This window comes from Astyanax mexicanus, chromosome 15 (genome assembly GCF_023375975.1).
Source record: "Astyanax mexicanus isolate ESR-SI-001 chromosome 15, AstMex3_surface, whole genome shotgun sequence".
NCBI lineage: Eukaryota > Metazoa > Chordata > Actinopteri > Characiformes > Acestrorhamphidae > Astyanax > Astyanax mexicanus.
In genome coordinates this window covers 24,328,906-24,352,029 of record NC_064422.1, presented here as the reverse complement: position 1 = coordinate 24,352,029, position 23,124 = coordinate 24,328,906, and the positions used below count along the sequence as shown (strand labels likewise).

The window sequence follows — 23,124 nt, the reverse complement described above, 5'->3', positions numbered from 1 at the left end:
AATATTAAATATCCTAAATAAATCAAACAACAAAAGAAAATCAGTTTAAAATAAAAAAGTGGCCATACTGGCTCATTTACGCTAATGGACTCTTCTTTCTAACTCAAATCATTGTGAAATGTTGAGGTCAGCAGAAAGGACTGAGGTCATGTCCATCCCTAAACATTGTATGGTAAGTCAATTATGTAATTATTGTAAAAGGCCCAGTGACTTGTGTTAGTGTTTTTAAAGGGCAATGAAGCGTAGTCTCTCTCTTTACTCACTCCAGTGGGATATTTTACTCTCTTTCACAGTCAGTACCCCTAGCATTCTGTCACCAGCTCATTGGTTTAAATATGGTCGACAGACAGCCACCAGATTTCCCTGCCTGTCTCCTGATGGTCTGTCTGCTCTTTGAAGTTCCCTGGCAGGGAAAAGTATTCTCCTCACTTTGCATTCTGGCAGTAAAGACTACGACTGTCTTTGGAAAATCTGTGCAAAAAATTAAGAAGGCTCCAACAGTAATCAGGCTTTGTTTTTTAACATAGCTCATCACTCTGAACTCATGTGGACATTCAGGACTCTGCTTTCTTTTTCAGCTGCCTGAATAACTTATCCAATACAGTTTTCTCACATTCCCAGCATTAAACAGTGCCGGCCCACTAACAGCCTGCAGTCAATACAGATAGGCCACACATCGAGTCCCATTTAACCCAGAGTGCTTTAGGCGGCCATCGCATCGGAAAGTATTTAAATGGAGATCACATGTTTTCAGCCGTGCGACTCAGCAGCTTCTCTCAGTTCCAGCCAATTTGGAAGTGGCTGATTGTTTGAGACAATGAGACATTTATTAGAAAGCCAGGAGATGGATCTGCAGGTCTGCGGCTAGGCCTTTCAGCGACTGTCTGTCTTGCAGTATGGCTGTCATTATTTCACCTCATCTAGCAAAGGTAGACTGTAGAATATTACATTACCATGTGGGAGACTCTCTGAACTTATTATTTTTGTTTTTTTGACAAATTAATTTTATTTTTTACCAGTTGGCCACATTGTTGCACTATTATTTTTTAAAACAGTGTAATTACAGTATATAAAAAACAAGTAGTAACAAGCACTTGGATTGGGTTTATTTCGCTTAGATAAACACTAAATTTGGCTTCAAAATAACAGTATATGTTAAACATGTTGTATACTATGGTATTAATTCTACATATTTTATGTTATGTTTTTGTATGCTGCTGCTTTCTTTTTTGACCATATATTCTTTCTTTTAAAACAATTAACCATTACAACAATGGTTATACATGTATAACAGTATGTTAATGTATGCTGCTACTTTCTTATCCTTCAGCATCAATTTACTATGGAATCAATAAAGTATCTATCTATCTATCTATCTATCTATCTATCTATCTATCTATCTATCTATCTATCTATCTATCTATCTATCTATCTATCTATCTATCTATCTATCTATCTATTCATTCATCTAAAATCGATTGGAAACATTATGTCTTTTTGAAAATAGGCCAGTGTAGTCCCTTGTGTTGGCTGGCATTGTGTTCATGTGATATATTTTATCTGCTTAAAACCACTTGCCAGAATGAGAGACTGTATTAGAAATAGATGTGTGATTCATTAAAGCATGGTAAAGTGGGACATGCAGGGCAGAGAATAAGAGAAGATTTTGTTCTCTGATCTACCACACTCTACAAAACAAAAATTGCTTATAAAAATCACTGGGTTACTTTGTTTTGGATAATAAATAAAATTATGACCCTAATGCCTCACTACATCAAGAACCATCATTCAATATTTTTTGGAAAACCTTTCAAATATCTTTGTGAAGCACTACAGTACAGAGTTGCATTTACAGAGCTGCCACTTAAACCTTTACTGTGTAAAACTGAAGGATTATGTTAACCATGTCTAGAAGATTAGTTGACTGTTTTGGGGGTTGGAGGCATCTGTGATGGACCATCACCCAGTGGAAATACAGTGTTGCAGATGATGATTCATTTTGGAAGACACTGACCACTGTGAGCTCCTGACAAAACACAAAAAAGACCATCCAGACTGAATTCTGATTTGATCATTCACATTCATGACGCATGGTCATGGATCGGATACATTTCTGATTCAGGACCATATAAAAGGGACTCAAATCTGATTAGAAAAAAACAGATTTGGCAAGTTCACACAGCCATGAAAAAATCAGATCTGAGCCACATTGAGAAAAAAAATTGATTTGATCTACTTCAGCCTGGTAATGTAAACATAGTCTTTGATAGTTGACATTCACACATGCAGGACAGTTTTTTTGGATAATTATAGGACACATAAATATGTCTTCGTTTTAATTATTAACATAATTTATATTTTACTTTGTATTTGACCATGTTTTTTTATTAAATTATTAATCTCTTCTATTGTGAGGACTTTTTTGTAATAATTATACTGACAATATTATCTTAGATATTGGGATTGTTTAAGATTCTGACGTTCAGGTTTTAGACAGACTTTGCGCTGGATATTTTTACTGCACCTGGCAACCCTGCTCTCAGCGAGTGTCTGTGGTGAAGTTGCAGCTCATGGTAAACTCGCTCTCTTATTTTCTCTATTGCTCTGAAGAGAGCAATCTCTGGTCAGATTAAAAGCATTTACAGTAAATTCAAATACCATTTTATCAGTGTAGACATGCATCATCAAACACCTATTTAGTTGTAACATCAGATGTAGATTAGCAACATTTTCCTCAATTACTCTGCAATCTGAAAGTGTTTTGCTCACTTAAACTAACTGGGTACTTTTCTCCCATCAGTCAGGCTCAGCTGGTGAGATAAACAGGTTCCATCAGCAGAGCATCTGAACAGAACAACGTGCTAAGAGCAGCTTGACCTTGTACATTCAGGCCAGCTGGGAGAGCGAGTAGTGCCCAGTGCCACTATCAGCAGGCTGGAAGAAAGTGGATGAAATGGTGCGGAACGGCTCTGGCCGTGTGGAGGCATGTGAGGTATTTCCTAGCATGTGTGCGGAGCTCTCTCTGAGGCTGTGTGCCCAGACTAGCAAGCAGGTCTGATGAAAATCTATTTCAGTGCCCACTCACTCGGTTCCTGGAGGCACATGCATGTTTTTCATCAGTAGCCAGAGTAGCTTGTAGTACAGCCAAAGGTGTCATTATAGCTGTCTGGAGCTGCTGGATGTTCCCTGCTTCTTTACCATCTTTCACAGCTTATGTCTCCCTCTGAATGTGCTCATTTATAAGTGGACGGTAGTCAGCTACCTAACCAGCTTTTGGGCAGATGCATTCAAGGCCTTCCAGCGAATAACTTTATATTGACTATATATTCTTTCTGTTAAAACAAAAAAAACTAAGATGTGCTTTATTTAGACATATAGTTTTCTATATAATAACTGATTTCTCCCAACGTGGAAAAATGGTTGATATATGGTTATTCATTGGAAGAGTTTCTTAACAGATTTAACAGAGTTTTCATACATAAATTAAACACATTGGTGTGACAACATAGCAGCGTTAGACTACTGTAGTAAATGATCTTTGTAGTTGCATCCTGGTGTATGCTGGTCTGCTATTTAATACAACATAATTAGATTACTTTTAATAATGTGTGTATTATGGCATTAGTCTGCATTAATATGTTATTTTTTATTTTATGTTTAATAGAACATTTTATATTATCTTTAATATCACTTATGGTCTAGTAGAACCACTCTAATATTACTATTCTAATGTATTATGTAATTGATATTATATAATTGATTCTACTGAAATCACCTAATTTTTTATGTCATTTTGGGGGGTGGGAGTGGATTTATGTACAGTAAGAAAAAGCTATAAAGTGTATCACAAAAATAAGTACACTCGTCACAATTCTGAAGATAACTCCATGCCCAGGAGAGTTAAGGCAGTTCTGGAAAATAATGGTGGCCACACAAAATATTGACACTTCAGGAGCTTTTACTAAGGGTTGTATTCACTTTTGTTACCGGTGGTTTAGACATTAATAGCTGTATACTGAGTTATTTTGAGGGAAGAATAAATTTACACTGTTATATAATCTGCACACAGACTACTTTTCATTGTGTCAAAGTGTCATTATGTCTGTGTTGTCCCATAAAAAGATATACTTAAATGTCTGCAGAAATGTGAGGGGTTTGCTCACATTTGTGATACACAGTACATGTGTATCATTAAATGGATTATATATTAATTATATAACACAAATAAGTTATTTGTTATGTAAAAGCATTAATGTGTTTCATTATGCACTTTAATGAAACATCAGTAAATTATTGAATAACTGATATTTTAATACCAAACATGATTTGTAATTTGTCATTTGAATGTCCCAATAGCACAAACCAATAGATGCAACCTGCTCTATGTCAACTGTCCAGACTGGTACTAACACTATTTGAGTATTGTTGTTGACTGTCATGACTACAATTCACCCATCTTATAATAGCCTCCTTTCACATGATAATACACCATATTACATATCTCAAACTGGTCTCATGTACACAACTGTGAGATCAGTGCTCTTTAGTTGCCTTCTCAGTCAATGGATTCTGACAGTCCTACAGCATGTTTTATCGCCAAGTGAGTGCTTTCCTTCCTCTATCCTAACCGGAACAGTTGTATCTCATTCCATGAGCACCTCATGGAATGAATTTGACTCAGTCCAGCCTCTGTGTGTGGGCGAGTGTTTGTATTTGTGTGCGTTTCTAGAGCTGTGTGTACTCATTGTGTATAAGAAGTGCCAGACAGTGTATGTGCACCATGGGACAGTCATGGGTTATTGTCCACACAAAGAATGATGAGATGAGCCACGAAGCTTGAACAGATCAATTTTGTGAACTCTGTGGAAGAGGAGAATTCCTTTTTTTGAAAGCATACTTGTGTAAACCACATAAGCTCATGGGTAGCAGTGGGAAAATCACAATATAATATCGCTATTGTGACAGAGGAGATTACATCATGAAATGGTTTTGTGAGTATATAATGGTAAATCAACAAAGGAGACATTGTGTTGTCAAAACACACTATAGTGTCTCCTTAACCTTCACATTATGTTTAATAGTGAAAGAGCATTTCCACAGGCAAAAACCAGCCTGATAAGTCCAGAAATACCCTGTTCCATTGTGATGGAGCATCAGGGTAAGAAAAGAAGTGGCTGAAGTAGGGCTGCTACGATAAGTTGATATAATTGACATTGTCTATTATAAAAATTTGATGATTCCAAATGTTCATTGTCGACTAATCTTTAATCATTAGTTCATCGTTAATCGTAAGTTCAGCACTGCACTAAGTATTGGGGACGATCACACAGTTTACACACAACTCGGCCAGCGTCTCCATTAGAGGAACATGGCAGAAATAATCGCTGGCTAATAAGAAATAAGTCGACCACAAAAATAGTCATTAGTTGCAGCCCTGAGGCTGAAGTGATGCAGCCATCATGTCTAGTGCCTACAGTACAAGTCTGTGGGGGCAGCAGTGCTAATATCTCTGTGGGGTTGGTGCAGGTGGTCAGGTCTAGGGTCTGCAACGTTATGTACCCAAAAAATGAGGTAAGATTACCTAAATATACCGAATATAGACCAGGTTTTTCCATCAATGGATTTTTTTTCTTTTCTGATTAAAGAGTGCAGGTTTCACGGAGCATAAGACATCATTTTCACACGTGGATCCAAACCTAAACCTCATTGAGAATCTTTGGGATGTGCTGGAGAAGACACACATGCAGTAATCCAAATCTCCCATCACCAATACAAGATCTTGATGAAAAATGCAACTCTGTACAGAAATAAATGTCATGACATCGCAAAAGCTTGTGGAAACGATGTCATGGTGAATGTGTGCCGTAATCAAAGCTAAAGGCAGTTCAACCAACTATTACAGTGTGATCTTTTTTTTTTTTGACTAGGCAGTGTTTTATCAAGCATTTACAGTATCATGAAAATTGTTTCTGATATAAGAAGCTACTTGAACAGCAGATATGTTCTTGTTTGTGGTTCACTCTGTATTTTGAGGAGGTGGAGAGGTCAGGAGTGATAGTTTAAAGTGTGACTAAAGCACCCTGAACACAGCGAGAGGTTCACACTTACAGGAAGGAAGTTTTTGCCAAATGAGGTCATCTATCACTGTCCAGAAACGCGCGGACATCTGCCCCCGTCTAAATCTCTGTTCAAACAGACAGGCCCAAATTCTCACCGCAACATCTGGCCTCAGTGAAAACACGGGCCATGTTTGCATTTCCACACGACACAGGCTTCTTCCGTCAGGAAGCAGGCTAAAAAGTTGTGACAGAAGTCAAGCCTGCTTTATGACTAATGAGGGATTATAGCCAGGTTCTTAAGCAGAGCGTACATATGTTTTAAAGGACACAGAGGGAGCGTGGGTTATTATGGATATTTTTCCTCTACACCGCTACAAATCCTCCATCAGCCTGTTGCACAAAGCGCAGTGCTTTTAAAAGAGTACTAAAAGCCAGGAGCAGATGAATGAAGCCAAAATATGAGAGGAAGTATTGCTTTTGTTGTGAACATGACTGGGCTGTTAATCTTTATAGTGCTGTATAAACATCCTGCCTGGTATGGTGCAGCTACAGTATGATGAAGTGAGTAGCTGGAATATAAACCTTTCCATGCAGCAGTAGTTTCCGAGGTGTTTATATTTGGACTGTTAAAAAAGTCAAAGAAAAAAAAAGTATGTTCACCAAAGGTTTTTAGTATTGAAGCTAACTTAAATCAACAATGCAAATAGATCAATAGAGCTCTTTCAAAAACAGTACTGATGTAATGCTGTGCAGATTTGTTAACAGTTGGACAGTTACACCACTCTAAAGCTGTGAAATTAGTCAATGTAATATTTGCTTCCAGAATTTGTTGGTATTTAAATAAATCAATATTTTCTCATACAACTGAGAACCTCTATGTGCCACTATGTGCAACACAAGCTCAAATCATGATAAATCTAACCCAGTGTTTAACAGTAGCAGAGCTTACATTGCAATATGTTATTTGTTCTGCAATATATAATCCAATAATAAAAAAATACAGGAAAATATATGTCTTGAAAAATTACAACAATAGTTTGCAGCCCTAATACCATTGTTCATGGCATTCAAATTGTTTAATTTGTTTAAATTAATTAATCTAGTACACTTTCAAAAAATTGTTTAGATTTATTAAGACTTTCGATGTGCAACCTGTAGTTTGTACAGTGTGTGCTAATGAACTGTAAGCTAGTATTGTTTTTTTTTTTAATGAACTACTCTCTATTGAAATGATCTGTGTATTAATCACTGCTGTTATACTATGTTTTTTTAAACAGTGTTTGTTCATTTTCATTTAGATTATGTATAAATTGTAAAATGTATTTTGTAAATGTTAATATGCTGTACAGTAAATTTACTGTATGATTCAGTGTAGTCAGTATGTTGTTTTTCTGCAATTCTGGCTCTACATACGTGGAGTTTCAGTACACATAGGTCTTGTTTATTGCTGCATGGGTCACTGCCACAACCTTTTTTGCGTGGTGTAGGACTAATTGTGTGTTTGCTTTTCAGATACCAGCTGCAAGTGCATTTCTCGGAAATGTTATGCTCTTCTGAAAGCCGTGGTATTTCAGTAATAGTTCCCATAGTCCGAAATTATGGTTGGACGCTGGTTGCGGAGCTGGAGTGTGGTGTGTGTTTTCAGGCAGACCCTGCCATTTTCTGGTCAGGATCAGGGAGCACACAAATGATTTTTGTGTCAAAGTACATATTTATGTGTACAGACATGGAGACGGTTGAAATTAATCACTTACTTACTGTAAAGCTTTGTGGCATTCCCTGGGAATTCAGATATACAGTATTGATCTGTGTGCTTTTTTAGTAGTAACTGTTTATATACCGCATTTTTCACACTATAAGGCACACTTAACATCCTTTAATTTTCCTTTAATTCTTTAATCCAGTGCACCTTATGTATGAATTCTACCGGTCAGGTTGCAAGAAGCAGTAAAGCCAAGTTTAGTTCTTCAGCAATATTAGCATTAGAGTTGCACGGTGTACCGAAGGTTCGATTCTTTTTCGATACTACGTCATCACAAACGATTCGGTTCTTTAGCGTTCGATGCTTTCGATACTGTATATAGCCCAGTCACTAGCTTCAAATGAGTCAAATTAGTACGCGCGATTTGATTCAGTTCATAAGAAAACTGATTCACACCGCAGCAGTCGGTGTGGCAGGATTCAGATAAACTTAGTGTTCTGAACAAATGAATCGATTCACGCGCAAGCCAGCAGAGCAGCAGCGAGTGTAGAATGGCGACGGCTAAAATAACAGATCTCTCGTCCGCGACTTGTGGACAAAACGGGCGCGAGGAGTGAAGTGTGGGAAAATAGTCTGAGATGTAGGCATCTGTTTTTTATTGATATTTTTATTTTTAAATAAAATAACGAAAACTGAAAGTGAAACTAAACTACTTTATTTATTAGCGCTGTTTTCACTCCCGCAGTTGTACAGCGGGGGGTGTTGTGCCGATTCTGTCCGCGAAGCGGGAGTCGGATTCAGTAGCGGATTCGGCACAAGCGCGGCGGCACCTCGCGCTCCGCGGTGTTAGTTGTAAGCGCTCGCGCTAGCCGCAAAATACGACAGAAAACACTGAATGAGCACGAGGAGATAAAAAGAGAACCTTTACCTGTGAGTAGCTCACATCAGAACACGCAAATCTCTCTCTCTCTCACTCTCGCTCTCTCACTCTTTCTCTGTCTCTCTCTCTCTCTCTCTCTCTCTCTCTCTCTGTGTCTCTCTCTGTCTCTTTCTCTCGCACGTGAACGCCTCCGCGTTTGACCTGCAGCACTGTGTTTAGCTGTTCTTAAAAATCATTTTAATTAAATAATAGTTCTATGCTTCTATGTTACAGTGTTATTTAACATAATTCTGATCATATTTCGCTCATTCATTTAGCAGACAAGCACCCTGATCTCTACAAAGAGCTGAGAAGTCGACAGGTTAGTGGAGTTAGTCAAGATACACTCTGTCTGTAGCTTTACTAAGATTTACTAGCGGCTGCTAGTAAATCACGTTAACACGGAGAGGAGTGTGCAGGAGTTTTGTTTTGGACCCGTGGTTTTCTCTATTTCTCCATTATCCCATTGGCTGTGAAACATGAACTCAAGATGTTCACGTTTTCGCGTTTCCATCGCAAATCTGTGGTCAGGCACGTAGCCTGCTTGCTCGTTACACTGAACATGGGCTTATTAAAAACGGTAAACGGTTGATTAATAAAACGGAGCAGTGAGTGTTAAAATGAACATAACATTGTAATGTTCTTCTGTCTCTTTATTTTCCTTATTCAGAACTTAACTTCTGCCCGCCCGTCAGGTTCACATAGTCAGGCTACCATTACCTCTGGTTTTAGTTTTAGTTTTTAGGAAGTGTTTAGATAATTATGTTATAGTTAAGGTTATAATAACGAAACTTGTTTTTTGTTCAAATGTTTTATTTTAGAATAAAAACGTTTGCACCGATTGTTCAGTGTTCAATCCAGTTCAGTCAAAAATAAACATTTTATGTTCAGATATTTTAATTGTTTTTTTTTCTTCCAAGTATCGTTTTGGTATCGAGAATCGTGATACTACAGTGGGTATCGGTATCGAAGTCAAAATGTTGGTATCGTGACAACCCTAATTAGCATTAGTCGCTAACCGAGCTAAACTCTAGCTCTTTAATTGTTCAGAGGCGAGTATGTTATATCGGACTGTATTGTGCGTGTTTACCGTAGTAAAACAAGCTACGTGGGACGAATTGCTAGCTAATATTGCCCTGGTTTACCAGAACACTCAGGGTTCCTCAGTGTAGTGTTGTCGGGTGGCATTAGCGGCTAACCGCTAGCGTTTAGCCGCTAATGCTAATGCTCCAGCTTTAGTAGAAATATGTAAATATAAGCTTACTGTAAACAAATGGTAGTGCTTTACTCACCCAAATAAACAGTTTTCAGAAGAGAAATCTGTGTAGATTTACATCCAGCGCTGGTTTGACCTAAGAAGTACAGTTTTGTTTCCTTAGCAAAACTTCACTGAATTAAGGCGGAAAACATGCCAACATTCCTGTTAATACTGCTAGCTACTGGCAGTGATACAAGAGTTATTATGAACATAGGGACTGCAAACTTCTAATACTCTAATAAACTACAAATTCTACTTTGAGAGATCTCCAAATTCTTAAAACTTGCAGACTTTTGCTTTAAAGTATTTCTTCCTGCGTATAATAAAGGATATTGTCCGTTGCTGTGCTCTAAACCTGAGATTTCTAAACCGCTGATTTGAATGTTTTTTTGTGGGGTAGAAGATGTGGTTTGCAGCAGGATGTGGTGGGACTGTTGCCATGGGACTCTGTTTTCAAGGATTGTGCTTTTGCTTCCTGAAAGAAATGCGTTGGTTTCTTCTTTGGTTTCTTTGACACCACAATTTTACATCAAAGCAAAAGCTGCTGGGAGGACAATAATCTGTCCTGTCTCAACCCTTCAGTGTGTCTGCTGCCTTGTTCCATTCTCCAAAAGACTGAAAATAGCTCAGTGTAGTCAGGAAGCCTGGTGATTGGTGAGGCAGTTGATGTTGAATGGCGCATAGCTTGATGACCTTAATGACTATTTATTAGTCGACTAATTTGCTGATTATTTTTTTGATTAGCCAATTAGTCACGATTAGTGTTGGTCATGCCTTCCATTTGTACGTCCTATTGGTGAGGCTCCCCATCCAATGCATGTTTTACATTAAGGGCCCTAGACCAATTTTGCAGTATATTTTGATAGCTGGATGTTATTTTCTGGAGATTCTAGGATTCTAGGATACATTTACTGAATATGCCTCTGAAATTATTGCTTGGCTAAAAAGAACCTTTTTTTTATAATCTGAAGTTACTATATAATATATCATAATTAAAATTGAGAGGACAGAGTACATCTATCATATTTCTGTAGTTTTCACTGTATAGCATATACTATTGTATAAGTGTATATGGAACACACTTGTAGATCTGCAAAGCATAATAGTTTAGACAAGAATATGTCTTAACTAATGGTACATTTCAAATGATTAAAAACTGAGATATTAGTTTTTATTATTATGCAAACAGAAGGCCATTTTATATCCTCCATGTTTAACTTTTCATTTATTTATTTCAATTTTGAAATGTTTTGCCTTGCAAAAATTGAAATGCATATCTAGTTACAGTATTGTGATTATTACCGTAATAAATAAGGCAGTATTTTAAAGATACTGTGATTAAATGTGCGGTAGGCATACAGTAAAAGTTACTATATGTATAAATTACTGTACATTTCACACTTTTCTTTTTTTACAGTGCAGTGATGACAGGCCATGTCATATTCCACTCTGTTCTCTGGAGGCAGATTGCTCTTTTGAAAAACCAAATGAGCCGTTGATTTGGGCAGCGTCCATCTGCTTGATTGGAGTAAAATCCTCCTACAGCGCTGTTATTAGATACAGTTCCTTCACAAACAAAGGCCGTCCATCCCTGGAGTGGCGTGCAGATTTCTATAGCATTCTGTAGCTCTGTGTGTGGCTCTGCAGTCAGTAACCTCTCTCTCATCATCTGGCCATTCACAGCTCCTCATATGGCATTGACTGCTCTGACACTGTGCTCTTTCATCAGTATAAATACAGGACTTTTCGCCTATTGAGAAGAGCAAGAGCCATTACTAAATGTGTCTGGAATTCAGAGAAATGCTCAATTGTTCATTATGATGCTGACAGATGGGCAGTGAATGTGTCTCGCGTCTGTTGTTTGTCAGATTTTGACATGCTCGACTGGTTTCTATGAAAATCTGAGGGTGGAGTGTAGACTTAAATGGAGCCATTAGTAAATTGTTCTTCAAGTTTTACATTCTGATGCTTTTTTGTTTGCTTTTTGATTCCGTATTTTACAGTCTTATAAAAACACATTAATAGGTCTTGTTAAAGCCCTAGTTATCAAGCCATAGTTGAGCATAGATCTACACATAATGTGCATAATGCAATTGCAATGTAATTAGCAGAAGAGCTGGGTGATAAACAATATATTATAAAAAAAAAACCTTTGTCGACCCATCACTGACACTGCTGGGCCCCATCACTGATATTCAGAACAATTCAGCTCCACATACAGGACTTCCTAAAAACATCTTGGCATATATATATGATTTCTAAATGGTGTGAATAACAGTGTTTTGGATGGGGTGATGAGATGTGAGGGGAATGAACACCCTCTAGTGGAAGAGTGATGAGATACGTTATTCAAACAAACACTGGCATCATATTTCATTCATACCCATCTGTATTAGGAATTACTAGATTCATTATTTTATCATTTATTATAATAATCAATAGTATTAATAAGAAATATATGTTTTTTTAATCATGTATTTGCTTAAATGTTTATTTAATAATAAATAATGATCATAATGAAGAAAGGTGTAGGGTAGGAACATAGTTTCAGTTTTTTTTTATATATATAGACATATTTTATAATGTTTTTCTACTTCGAACACTTGGGCATTATTTATATTTATTCGCTGAATTTCACTTATATGAAACAAACACTCGAGGTTATTCACATTTTAGTCTTCTTAGTTTGTCTTATGTTGTATCTCTTTGTTTGTTTTTACTTTTTGTTTAGTTTATTTATTAAATATTACCTGCGTTTAAATTCAGCTCTCATCCTTCTCTACAATCGCGACAACCTAAACACACTAAAAGAACATGACCTAAACAAAAAAACACTGAAACAAACTGACTATATCTACAAAGAGACAGACAAGATACACCAAGGGAAGATGAGTCACAGGTGGAAACACTAATGACAAGTTTTTTTTAGTATCTATATAATATCTAGTGTGAATAAATCTGTATATACTATAAATAATTTGGTATCTATTAAAATACATTATTTAACATTTGCTGTAATTTATCTACTACAAATGACTCTATCATGAAGAATTTGGTAACTGTTAAAAATGATTCAGTAATGTGTATAGTACATGTAACATATACTAAAATTCATTCTGAATTTTCTGTAAACAATTCAGTATGTAATATAAGGAACCAGTATAAAACAGAATGTTTCAATAACTTTGATCAGTGATTCAGACAGTAACTTCTATATATGATTTAGCAGCTACTACTAACTGATGTATTGGTTTTGGATATTGATTATTTAGTATCTATATAGTATCTGTTATAAATAAATCTGTATTTAATATCAGTGATTTGACATCTATTATGAAACAGTTTATTTTTTTCAGCGTACACTATAAATGATTAATTAACTTTTGCAAATAATTCCTAAAAACAAGTATCTAAATTTTTGTGAATTTTGTAGTTTACACATAATTTGAACAGACAAACTGTCCCTTATACCGTGCCAAGATTTCTTAATGAACGGACCAATACATAAAATACATAAAAATTACATGAAATGAACTCTATTTACATTGACTTCCAAGTTTAGGATTTTTTTTCTCTCTCCTGTAAAGTTACTGTTTTTCATTGGACAGCGACTGATATGTTATAAATGAATCTGTATTTAATATCAGTGATTTGGCATCTATTATATATGATTTAAAACCACTATATATAATGATTCAATAGCTACTCTTACTGATTCAGCATCTATTGTAAATGATTCAGTATTTGAATGATACAGTGGCTGCTATAAAAGATTCAGCATCTATACATGATTCAGTATGAATTATATATGATTATGTATCTATTTTAAATTCTATAGCATATATTTGAATTGTTTTAGTAAATGCTATGAAATTAGTATCTAACTTAAACCTTTTTAAAGGTGAGGAATTGTAGAACAGGCCTGTATATAGGGCTTTAGAGTTTAGATGGTTCGTTCTATAGTCTTTTTTCTGATTTGCTAGTGAGGAGGCGTCCCGCTGCATTAGGTCTGGTGGACAGTGTGTTGTAAGGACAGGGGCTTCACAGCACATTGCCACTCATGCTGCAGCACCAGCTGGAATTGAGGATTAGTGTCTTACATAAAGCAGCAGTGCACTGTGTGGACTCTTCACCCATATTTGTCTGTGTGTGTGTGTGTGTGTGTGTTGAACTGACTCTCTCTCTCTCTCTCTCGCTCTCTCTGCAGCCTGTATGAGAGGGGAGGGGGGTTCCAGCATGGCTGAGGTTGATGGAGAGAGCAGCAGCGGTCAGCAGAGAAAGAAGCCGCCCTGGCTCCAACTTGACATCCCCACCACCACGCTCGGCCCCCTGATGGAGGAGCACAACAATTTCCTGCAGGTACTGAAACACACTCCTGATTGTGCAGCTGTCCAGATGTTTTCTACATGGTTTGCTTTTTATTTTCTCCTGGAAGTCTTCTTGAAACATTTGTGTGAGTTTATGTATCCAAACCAGTAATATGGCCATTTTCCAACATGTCTTCATCCCTTAGAATAAGATAATGCCAATTATCTTATCCATTTGCAGCTCTGGAAAAAAATTAAAGAGACCACTTCAGTTTTTGAATCAGTTTCTCTGATTTTAGTATTTATAGGTATATGTTTGAATAAAATGAACATTGTTGTTTTATTCTATAAACTACGAACAACGTTTCTCCCAAATTCCAAATACAAATATTGTAATTTAGAGCATTTATTTGCATAAAATGAGAAATGGCTGAAATAACAAAAAAGATGCAGAGCTTTCAGACCTCAAAGAATGCAAAGAAAACAAGCTCATATTCATAAAGTTTTAAGAGTTCAAAGAAATCAATATTTGGTAAGATAATAACCCTGGATTTTAACACAGTTTTCATGCGTCTTGACTTGTTCTCCTCCACCAGTCCTATACACTGCTTTTGGATAACTTTATGCCCCTCTCGGTACAAAGATTCAAGCAGTTCAGTTTGGTTTGATGGCTTGTGATCATCCATCTTCCTCTTGATTATATTCCAGAGTTTTTTAATTTGATAAAATCAAACAAACTCATCATTTTAGGTGGTCTCTTATTTTTTCTGGAGATGTATATTCAATTTAGAACAAACTGGACCAGGTTTTGGTATTGAAACCCTATGCATAATGGTTATGTGCTTCCACTAGGCCTATATTAATTAATATAATAATATATTAATATATTAATAATTAATATAGTACTCCAAGTATTGTTCTTTAAAATTAGTTGTTTTAATATTCAAATAAAGTTAATTCTTGCTAACTAAGCAGTAATAATCACATGCATACTATTTGCTCTGTATTACTCAGTACTATACAATCTGGTTTGTTGCAAAGAGTATGTATAAGTATGTTTTTTTTTCTCTTCTCCAGCCATGGGCACGTAACAGCCTGTACCTGCGCAGTGCCAGTGTTCCAACTGAGAACATCCAACTCAGATGCCCACCGGTGGACCCCAATGCCTGCCGCAGACCCTCAGTGCTGCGTAAACCATCCATTTCCCAGACTATAAAAAGGTAGCAAAGCACAAATACAGACACAAAATTCATCAATTCAGTTCATTCCCTAAAATGTAAAAACATCAAAATGGACATAAAAGGTTTTTGCTCAACTTTATATGACATTATGTAGATATACATTAATGCAATAAGTGTCCCTAATCTCTGTAAATACAAATTTTTGGTAAACCTTTTACTTTTTGTAAAAAGCACATTATGTTTCCTCTTTTTTTGATACTGCTTAATACAGTATAAAATTTATGAAAACAAGACACACATATCCATTAAATTAATTTAATCCCATTATATAAACATGCAGTTCAACATCAACATGGCTGCGCATTTAAATATCCATATTTTCTAAACAAACATCTTAAATTCAGAGATGTTCACGCTTCAAATCATAGTTTAAAACTTTATTTTAACCCTTTCAGAACCAGCATTAATTACAGGGGACATCATGAAGTGTCATTTTTCAAATGTTTTGTTGCACAGAACATTAATTGAGACCTGTTGTCCATCAGAATAGATCATAAACCAGCCAATGAAACAGAATCTTAGCCCCTGTGCACTGGGAAAAAATCTGCAACTTAGATATTAGGGCATGTCAGCACTACAGAACAAATGAAGCAAAGTAATACAAGCTCATTTTTACTAATTCTTTGTGATTCTGAACCCTTTTTCTTATGTTTAAAAATACAAATTTTAGTTAATTTGATTTATTTGAATATAGATTTTATATTCGGACAGTAGTGTCTTATTTTGTGTGCATTACAGACAGAAAATAACATTTTTATATTTTTCCATAACTGGAACATAACTCATGTCTGAAAGAGTTATATAGAAAAATCTTTATATTGTCATTCTTCGTCCACTATTTTAAGAAATGATTACTGTAGTTTTTGGCAGTCTTGTCTACACCACATTACACACTTGCTCCCATTTGCATTTCATGTGTGTCACCATCTGTCGTAGCTCTTGATTCTCGCTCTGAATTTCTTCCTGCTTTTTCTCTGCAGTACTAAACTCTCTAATACACATTGCCTTATTATATTTCTCATATAATTCCACTGTACACCTTTTAACACCTGCAAACTTTTTTCATTCTAAAATTCTTTTCTAACCAAGCAGCTTCCTTCTTTCTGTCTTTCTCTTGCTCTCTTCGTTTCTGATGTGCTGTTCTCCTGCCTCCCCCTGCTGGGAACTGTCTCAGCCCCACTGGGAAGAGGGTGCGCTTTGAGCAGATGAGCACCGTGCTGGTTAAAGGCCAGTGCACGTCCCGCCTGGAGGCTCCCAGGCGCCAGTCTCTACCCCAAATCGTCCTCAGGTACTGCAGAACAATGAGAAATTTGAAATTTTGCTGTTCATAAAATAAATTAAAGTAAAGAGCCAGTCTGACTATTGTTAGACACTGAATAGAGTCTCATCTGATGGTTTTTACTCTCAGTCTGCAGAGAGTTGGTGTGTAATCTTGCAATCTTCAAGGTATTATAGGCTATAATCAATAAAATATATGTATTCTTAAACATTAATCTGTATGACCATGAAAAAAAGAACACATATAACTAAAAGGAGAGCCTCAGTTTCAAAGTCCCGAGTCCTGGCTTCTGCCCTAATATGGTGAGAAAGGAGACCCACATGTGTTTTTGGGTTCTGCTGGCAGCTTTGCATCTCTGCTGCCAAAAGGTCATAGATGAGTCTTAAGCTAGAGATATACTTGCTGGTTAGCAATGTGTTTGCCTAGACAAGCGGCTGCATTGTGAACATAACTGTTTACATACTTGTCTGTGTTCTACTTGTGTTAGTGTTGATTTGTACTAGAGTATTATACTTACCACAGCGGCAAAAGCACATCATACACTTGCATATAGTTTCTTCAAAACTTCAAAAGCATAATTTTAAAGATGTGAAGTGTTGGTGTGTACTGCCCCATGGGGTTTGCTTCATTTTAATTTATGGAAATGCCCAAAACTAAACAGAATAACTCCTGAGGATGTCCACACACCAAACAGATGCAAAGTACATAAGGCATGTATTTATCAGCAAGTATATTGCTAGAGCAGAGTCAAGACCAAGACCGAGAGTGGTCAAGCCCAAGAAAAGATTGAGACCATATTAAACTTTTTCCATTTCGAATCCCGTTCATGTAGCTTGCCATCGGCTACCGGAGCCATGAGAGAGTACAATTTGTCTTGCTATATGGGTGGGTAGATGGCACACTCTCCCCACAGGGCGTCTGTGAGCTGATGTATCGGAACCAAGATGTTGCGCTTTCCTCCGAGTGCTCTGTGATGCTACTCGGCAATGCTGCATCAGCAGCAGTTTAAAAAGAGGCTGTGGCTGACTTCACATGCATCGGAGGAGGCATGTGCTACTCTTCGCCCTCCTGCTGTGGGGGCATCACTAGCAGTAAGGGGGAGTCCTAATGAGTGACTTGGGTAATTGACCGTGTAAATTGAGGAGAAAATTGGACAAAAATTGAAAGAAAATAATTTTTAAAAATGTTTTTTATCATATAAAAATAAAAAATATGAAAAAATGAAATACAGAAACATTGGTCTGGACGAGAATTTCTGTGTCAACCTTACCCCGAGACCAAGACAAGAAAGATTCCAAATGAGGCTGAGGCCGAGAAAAGAGTCGATTTAAAAAATGCCAGTAAAAACGCAATGTGGAGGCAGGGATTCGGTGCTCAGTGGCTTTGATGTGACACATACTTACTGTACATTTTTGTATGTGCTCTTAAGGCTATGGTGTAGATTCAATAGCTATGCGTGGGGTGTGCTCAGGGTGCACATAGGCGATGGCATATATTCAACACAAAAGTATTTTTGTGGGATCCGAGTGGTGTAACAGGCAAAGCACTGCGACTATGATCAGGAGATCGCTGGTTCGAATCCTGTTCATGCAGCTTGCCATTGGCTACAGGAGCCCTGAGAGAGCACAATTGTGATACTTACTAATAGCACAGTACCCTAACAAGCACAGTATTCCTGCACCTTGTGAGGAAACCACTGGATCCCTCCCGCAGGCCTCTGTTGACTTATAAACAGTGTCAGAACGCTCCCACTCCTACATGAACATAAAAAAAACCCTCCAAGTGTAAACCAGCGATCAAAGCCTGCCCCAGCCCCTGCCTCTGCGGACTGTGTTTGGGCTGTGTTTTAGGCTAGTCATCTAATGGTCCCAGAGCATGCAGTCTGCCCCACTTCAAAGGCCTGTCTCTGCTCTTTAGGAGGGAGTAATGGAGGAGAACATGGAGGATCTTATCATGATTGTCTGTGTGGCTCTGTCTGGGATTCACACCCGGTTATTTAGCTTAGTCATCCCTCTAGTTTGATCCCTGATAGTTTGACGATATTCATGCCTTGTCAGTATAAACTTACCCACAATGTTTTAACGAAATTCATTGCAGCTTCCAACGCTCTTATGGTGATGACTGAATTAATGTATTCTGTACTTTAATTTGTTGTTTAACTTATACTTATAATAGTAAGTATGTTATTTTGATTGGGGAGAAAATTCCCAAATATCTTACAGCAGCATAGCCTAGCACGGAAGAGGCCAGTTTAGCTTAGCATAGCTTAGCATAACAACACTACTTAATAGTGGGTAGTGTTGTTGTTATCTCCGGATTTTTGTTCAGCTGGCACAGTGTGCAGTTAATGGAGCTAGCCTGAAGAGACTGTAGTGTAGTAGAGTATGCTAGGGTATTAGCTTTTAGCCTAACACAAGGCTAGCATTCACTTTACCTTCACACTTCCCTTGATTAGTCTGCTGTAAGTGCTCTCTCTCTTTCTCTCTTTGTTATTTTTTTCTTGGTATTGTTATCTTTTTTCTCCCTTTTTCTTGCTATGTCCATCTCAGTTTCCTTTCTGTTTCACTCTCTTTCTGTCTCTTTTTTCCTATCTGTTCCTATTTTGCATTATCCTTCTCTCTTACTTGTTCTTTCTTTCTCATTTCCTTTATCTCTCTACTCTTTCTGTTTGTCTTTTTTCTTGCTGTTCTAGCTTTCTCTCTCTTTTTTCTTACTCTATGCCTTTCTCATTTTGCTTTCTGTTACCATCTCTTTCTTTCTCTTTCTTCCCCTCTGTCCCTGTGTTGCTTTATCCTTCTCTCTTATTGTACTTTCTTTCTAATTTTTCTATCTTTTTCTTTCTCTCGCTTTTTTTTACTCTATTCCTCTGTCTTATTTTGCATGCCCTTTCTCTATTATTCCTTCTCTCTGTCCTTTTTAGTTTTATCCCTCTCTTATTGTATGTTCTTCCTTGTGCTCTGTATCTCACTCTTTTTTCTCTGTATACTTTTTTCTTGCTCTCTCTCTCTCTCTCTCTCTCTCTCTCTCTCTCTCTCTCTCTCTCTGTTTATACACACACCAGTGAGGCAGGGCTGTGAGTGGCGGCAGCTGGTGATCAGGCAGTCAGAGAGGATCACTCACCTATGAGGAGTATGAGGATGTGTGTGTGTGTATGGGCTGCTGTGTGTGTGTGTGTGTGTGTTGTGGTGTTTGTGGCTGAATGGAGGTTGTGCTGAGAGCTGACTTTGGTGTGTTGACTTTGGTTCATGACGTTTACAGCACTGGGATGAGGACAGGTAGGTGAATGAAGAAGCTCTGTAAAGCTTTGCGGCTATGTGTGTGTGTGTGCTCTTTTCTCATTCATCTTTTCTTTTGTCTGCTCTTTGTTTAAACTAACTGACACAAGAGGTGTCATAATTATAACTGTAAACACTAACTGAACAAGCCTTTATGGAATTATGATTTAAGGACGTGGGTTTTGTGTGATTGTTTATGCCTCTGTTTCTATAGACTGTTAAACAGTCTCTGAATGACTCTAAAAATGATGTGTTATTTATTTATTAGTTATTTATGGTCTTATTGGTCGTCATGGAGCCCTAATTAACTTCCTGATCAGTCAGTGTTGATTAGTGGGCAGTGTGCCTGATGAATGTATGTTTATGCATAGAAATACTCTGGTTTATCTCATAGAATATATGCGCTGTAGATTTTTTTATAGTTTGTAATTATTCTGTTATAAGTAGTCATAATGAACTGACGATAACTCATCAGAATACTGATAAATCATCATAATCATAAGCAAATCTCAGGATTACTAATAATCTGGATTTAAAAGTGTCAGAATTATGAATTGTATGAATTGTAAATAGTGCCAGGCTGTCACTAGAGTGGTACTAGTGACATGTGGGATGATTTTAGTACCTTTAAACACAGAACGTGTGTATTTCAATGTACTTATTTTTGGTAACACTTTTTGGTAACTTTACACTAACTGTATCTCAAGTGACAGTACTAAGGACAGTAATTAACATTGATAAATGGGACACTAGATAAATAAGGACAGGGCTAAGACATTATTAAACATTACTACTTACATTATTGTAATGCTTAAGAATGTTGTAAATCCTGTTAATCAATAAGGAAATATGTAATATTTGTAATGATTGCTAAAGTTACTAATGCTGTTTGAAAGCTTTTTGTGGTATTGCTTTGTATGTTGATTCTATTCTTTCTAAAATTAATACTTTGAGTTTACATGATTCAAATGTATCAGTTGAATGGACATCACTGAAATATCAGTATAATGGCTGTCATTGTGTTAGAGACACCTAGTGGTTTGAAAAACAATAAATAAACAAATTTACACATTAAATTACTATATTACTTAACTATATTCCAATATGAAAATATTGAACAAAATAAACACTTGCTGTCTAGATGAGAATCTTTTTAATTATCATTTTAGTGATCATTTACATTTTGTATATGCTTTTATTTTAGTTAAATTTAAATTGATTGGACAATAATAAACCGGAGCTGCACCCCCACTTCTGTATACAGGCTTAAAAAGCCCCAGTTGGCCTTCTCTATAATGATACTAATGATACACAGTGTAGGTCTGTTATTACAGAGTGTCGTTCATTTCCAAACACTCCCCATAGTCTTCTGCTTTACACACACTTTAAACACATACATTCAGAGAGAGAGAGAGAGAGAGAGAGAGAGCTAGAGAAATGGCAGGTAAGTCATCGGTGTACTACAGAATTATCAGTCCACTGTAACAGTGAGCATCGCGTGTTTTTTTGGAGGACTCAGCTTGACCCGATGCCCTTATGCTGCCAGATGTTCTTCATCATTTGAATGGCATTTGAAAGTAGGCCAGGCAGAGTGGACTATTTTGTAGGCAAAAGTAGACAGTTGTCTAAAGCCACATTACTAACACACTACTCACACCAGCAGGGACGGGCAGTATGAAAAAATATACCAGCACAATTAATATGTGTTTTATGATACATTTTATACACAAAAATATGCCTGTTAACACACTGGAGGGATGACTAACATGTTAATGCCCATGTAATACAGATCCTATAATGTGATTTTGGTTTATATTAATCTTGTGACAGTCTTTAAGGTTACAGAGCTTATAACCAGTTTTTTAAGCATTATACCATAGTTCCCACCCTGCAATGTGATTGGCCCAGAGGAATTTTATGAGTGCCGTTATCAGCCAGTAATGCACTGTAACCGAAGCTCTCTATGCATTACTCCCGTCACAAACAGGTAACCTAGCAATGATGCAACGCTTACAAACCAATGGAACTATTTTAACTCGCAGAGTGTTTATGAACAAACAGATCGTATTTTCTCATCCTCTTTAACTCAAAATCTTTCAATAAACAGCAATAATGGAACTGTTGTATAATCGCAATAATACACTCGAGGTTTGTGCTGTAACATGTAATATTGCCCTGAAATGTACTCAGTACACATGTACATGATTATAACATCAATAAACAGGTTATAGTACATTACATTACAATCAAACAGCATAAGCAAACAGAAGACAGGAAATCTCACGATTTCAGTAACTACTACACTCCTGCATTGCATTAATCTCTTCGGTTGTGTGCTGACCATCCTGCTCTTCCTGCAGGGGCACGGCAGACTGGTTTGGGGTCAGTAAGGATGCGGACACCACGCAGAAATGGCAGAGGAAGAGCCTGCACCACTGCAACCAGCGCTACGGCAAGCTGAAGCCTCAAGTGATCCGTGAGATGGACCTACCTAGCCAGGACAACATCTCCATGACCAGCACAGAGACCCCTCCACCTCTATACCTGCCTCCATCACAGCATGGCATTCAGAAGGTTTGACACTGTTTTAATAGTTTTCTTGGCTAGATGATGCTGGAAATAAAAAAAAAATAATGGACTACTTCAACTTTTCAATTGTCAACTCTTTTAGCCTAAAGTTAGCTACAGTTGTGGTCAAAAGTTTACATACACTTGTAAAAAAACATAATGTTATGGCTGTCTTGAGTTTTCAATAAGTTCTACAACTCTTATTTTTCTGTGATAGAGTGATCGGAACACATACTTGTTTGTCACAAAAAACAGTCATAAAATTTGGTTCTTTCATAAATTTATTATGGGTCTGCTGAAAATGTCACCAAATCTGCTGGGTCAAAAATATACATACAGCAACAAAATTTGTCAATTTTGGTGATGTAGCGAGTTGTGTCAATCAAATTAGCTTCATGTCATGGCCTCTTCACTTCTTGTAAGTGATTCTGATTGACTACAGCTGTTGACTTCTCATGAGCCCATTTAAATAGGGCTCATTTGACCCAGTGATTAGACTCAGCTACAAAAGCTACA

At 37.1% G+C, this 23,124-nt stretch overlaps 1 protein-coding gene across 2 annotated transcripts in view; it reads left to right on the top strand.

The window, feature by feature from the left end:
* rhbdf1b (rhomboid 5 homolog 1b (Drosophila)) overlaps positions 1-23,124 on the top strand; it is a 61,782-nt gene that overhangs the window by 21,589 nt on the left and 17,069 nt on the right. The window contains exons 2-5 of one of the 2 annotated variants that reach the window (XM_049464878.1): positions 14,146-14,297; positions 15,323-15,465; positions 16,661-16,774; positions 22,401-22,614. In XM_049464878.1, coding sequence (XP_049320835.1) covers positions 14,151-14,297; positions 15,323-15,465; positions 16,661-16,774; positions 22,401-22,614 — 618 coding nt within the window. In that variant the 5' untranslated portion in view covers positions 14,146-14,150. The remainder of the gene's footprint in view (positions 1-14,145; positions 14,298-15,322; positions 15,466-16,660; positions 16,775-22,400; positions 22,615-23,124) is intronic. The other variant, XM_049464879.1, reaches the window with a different exon arrangement.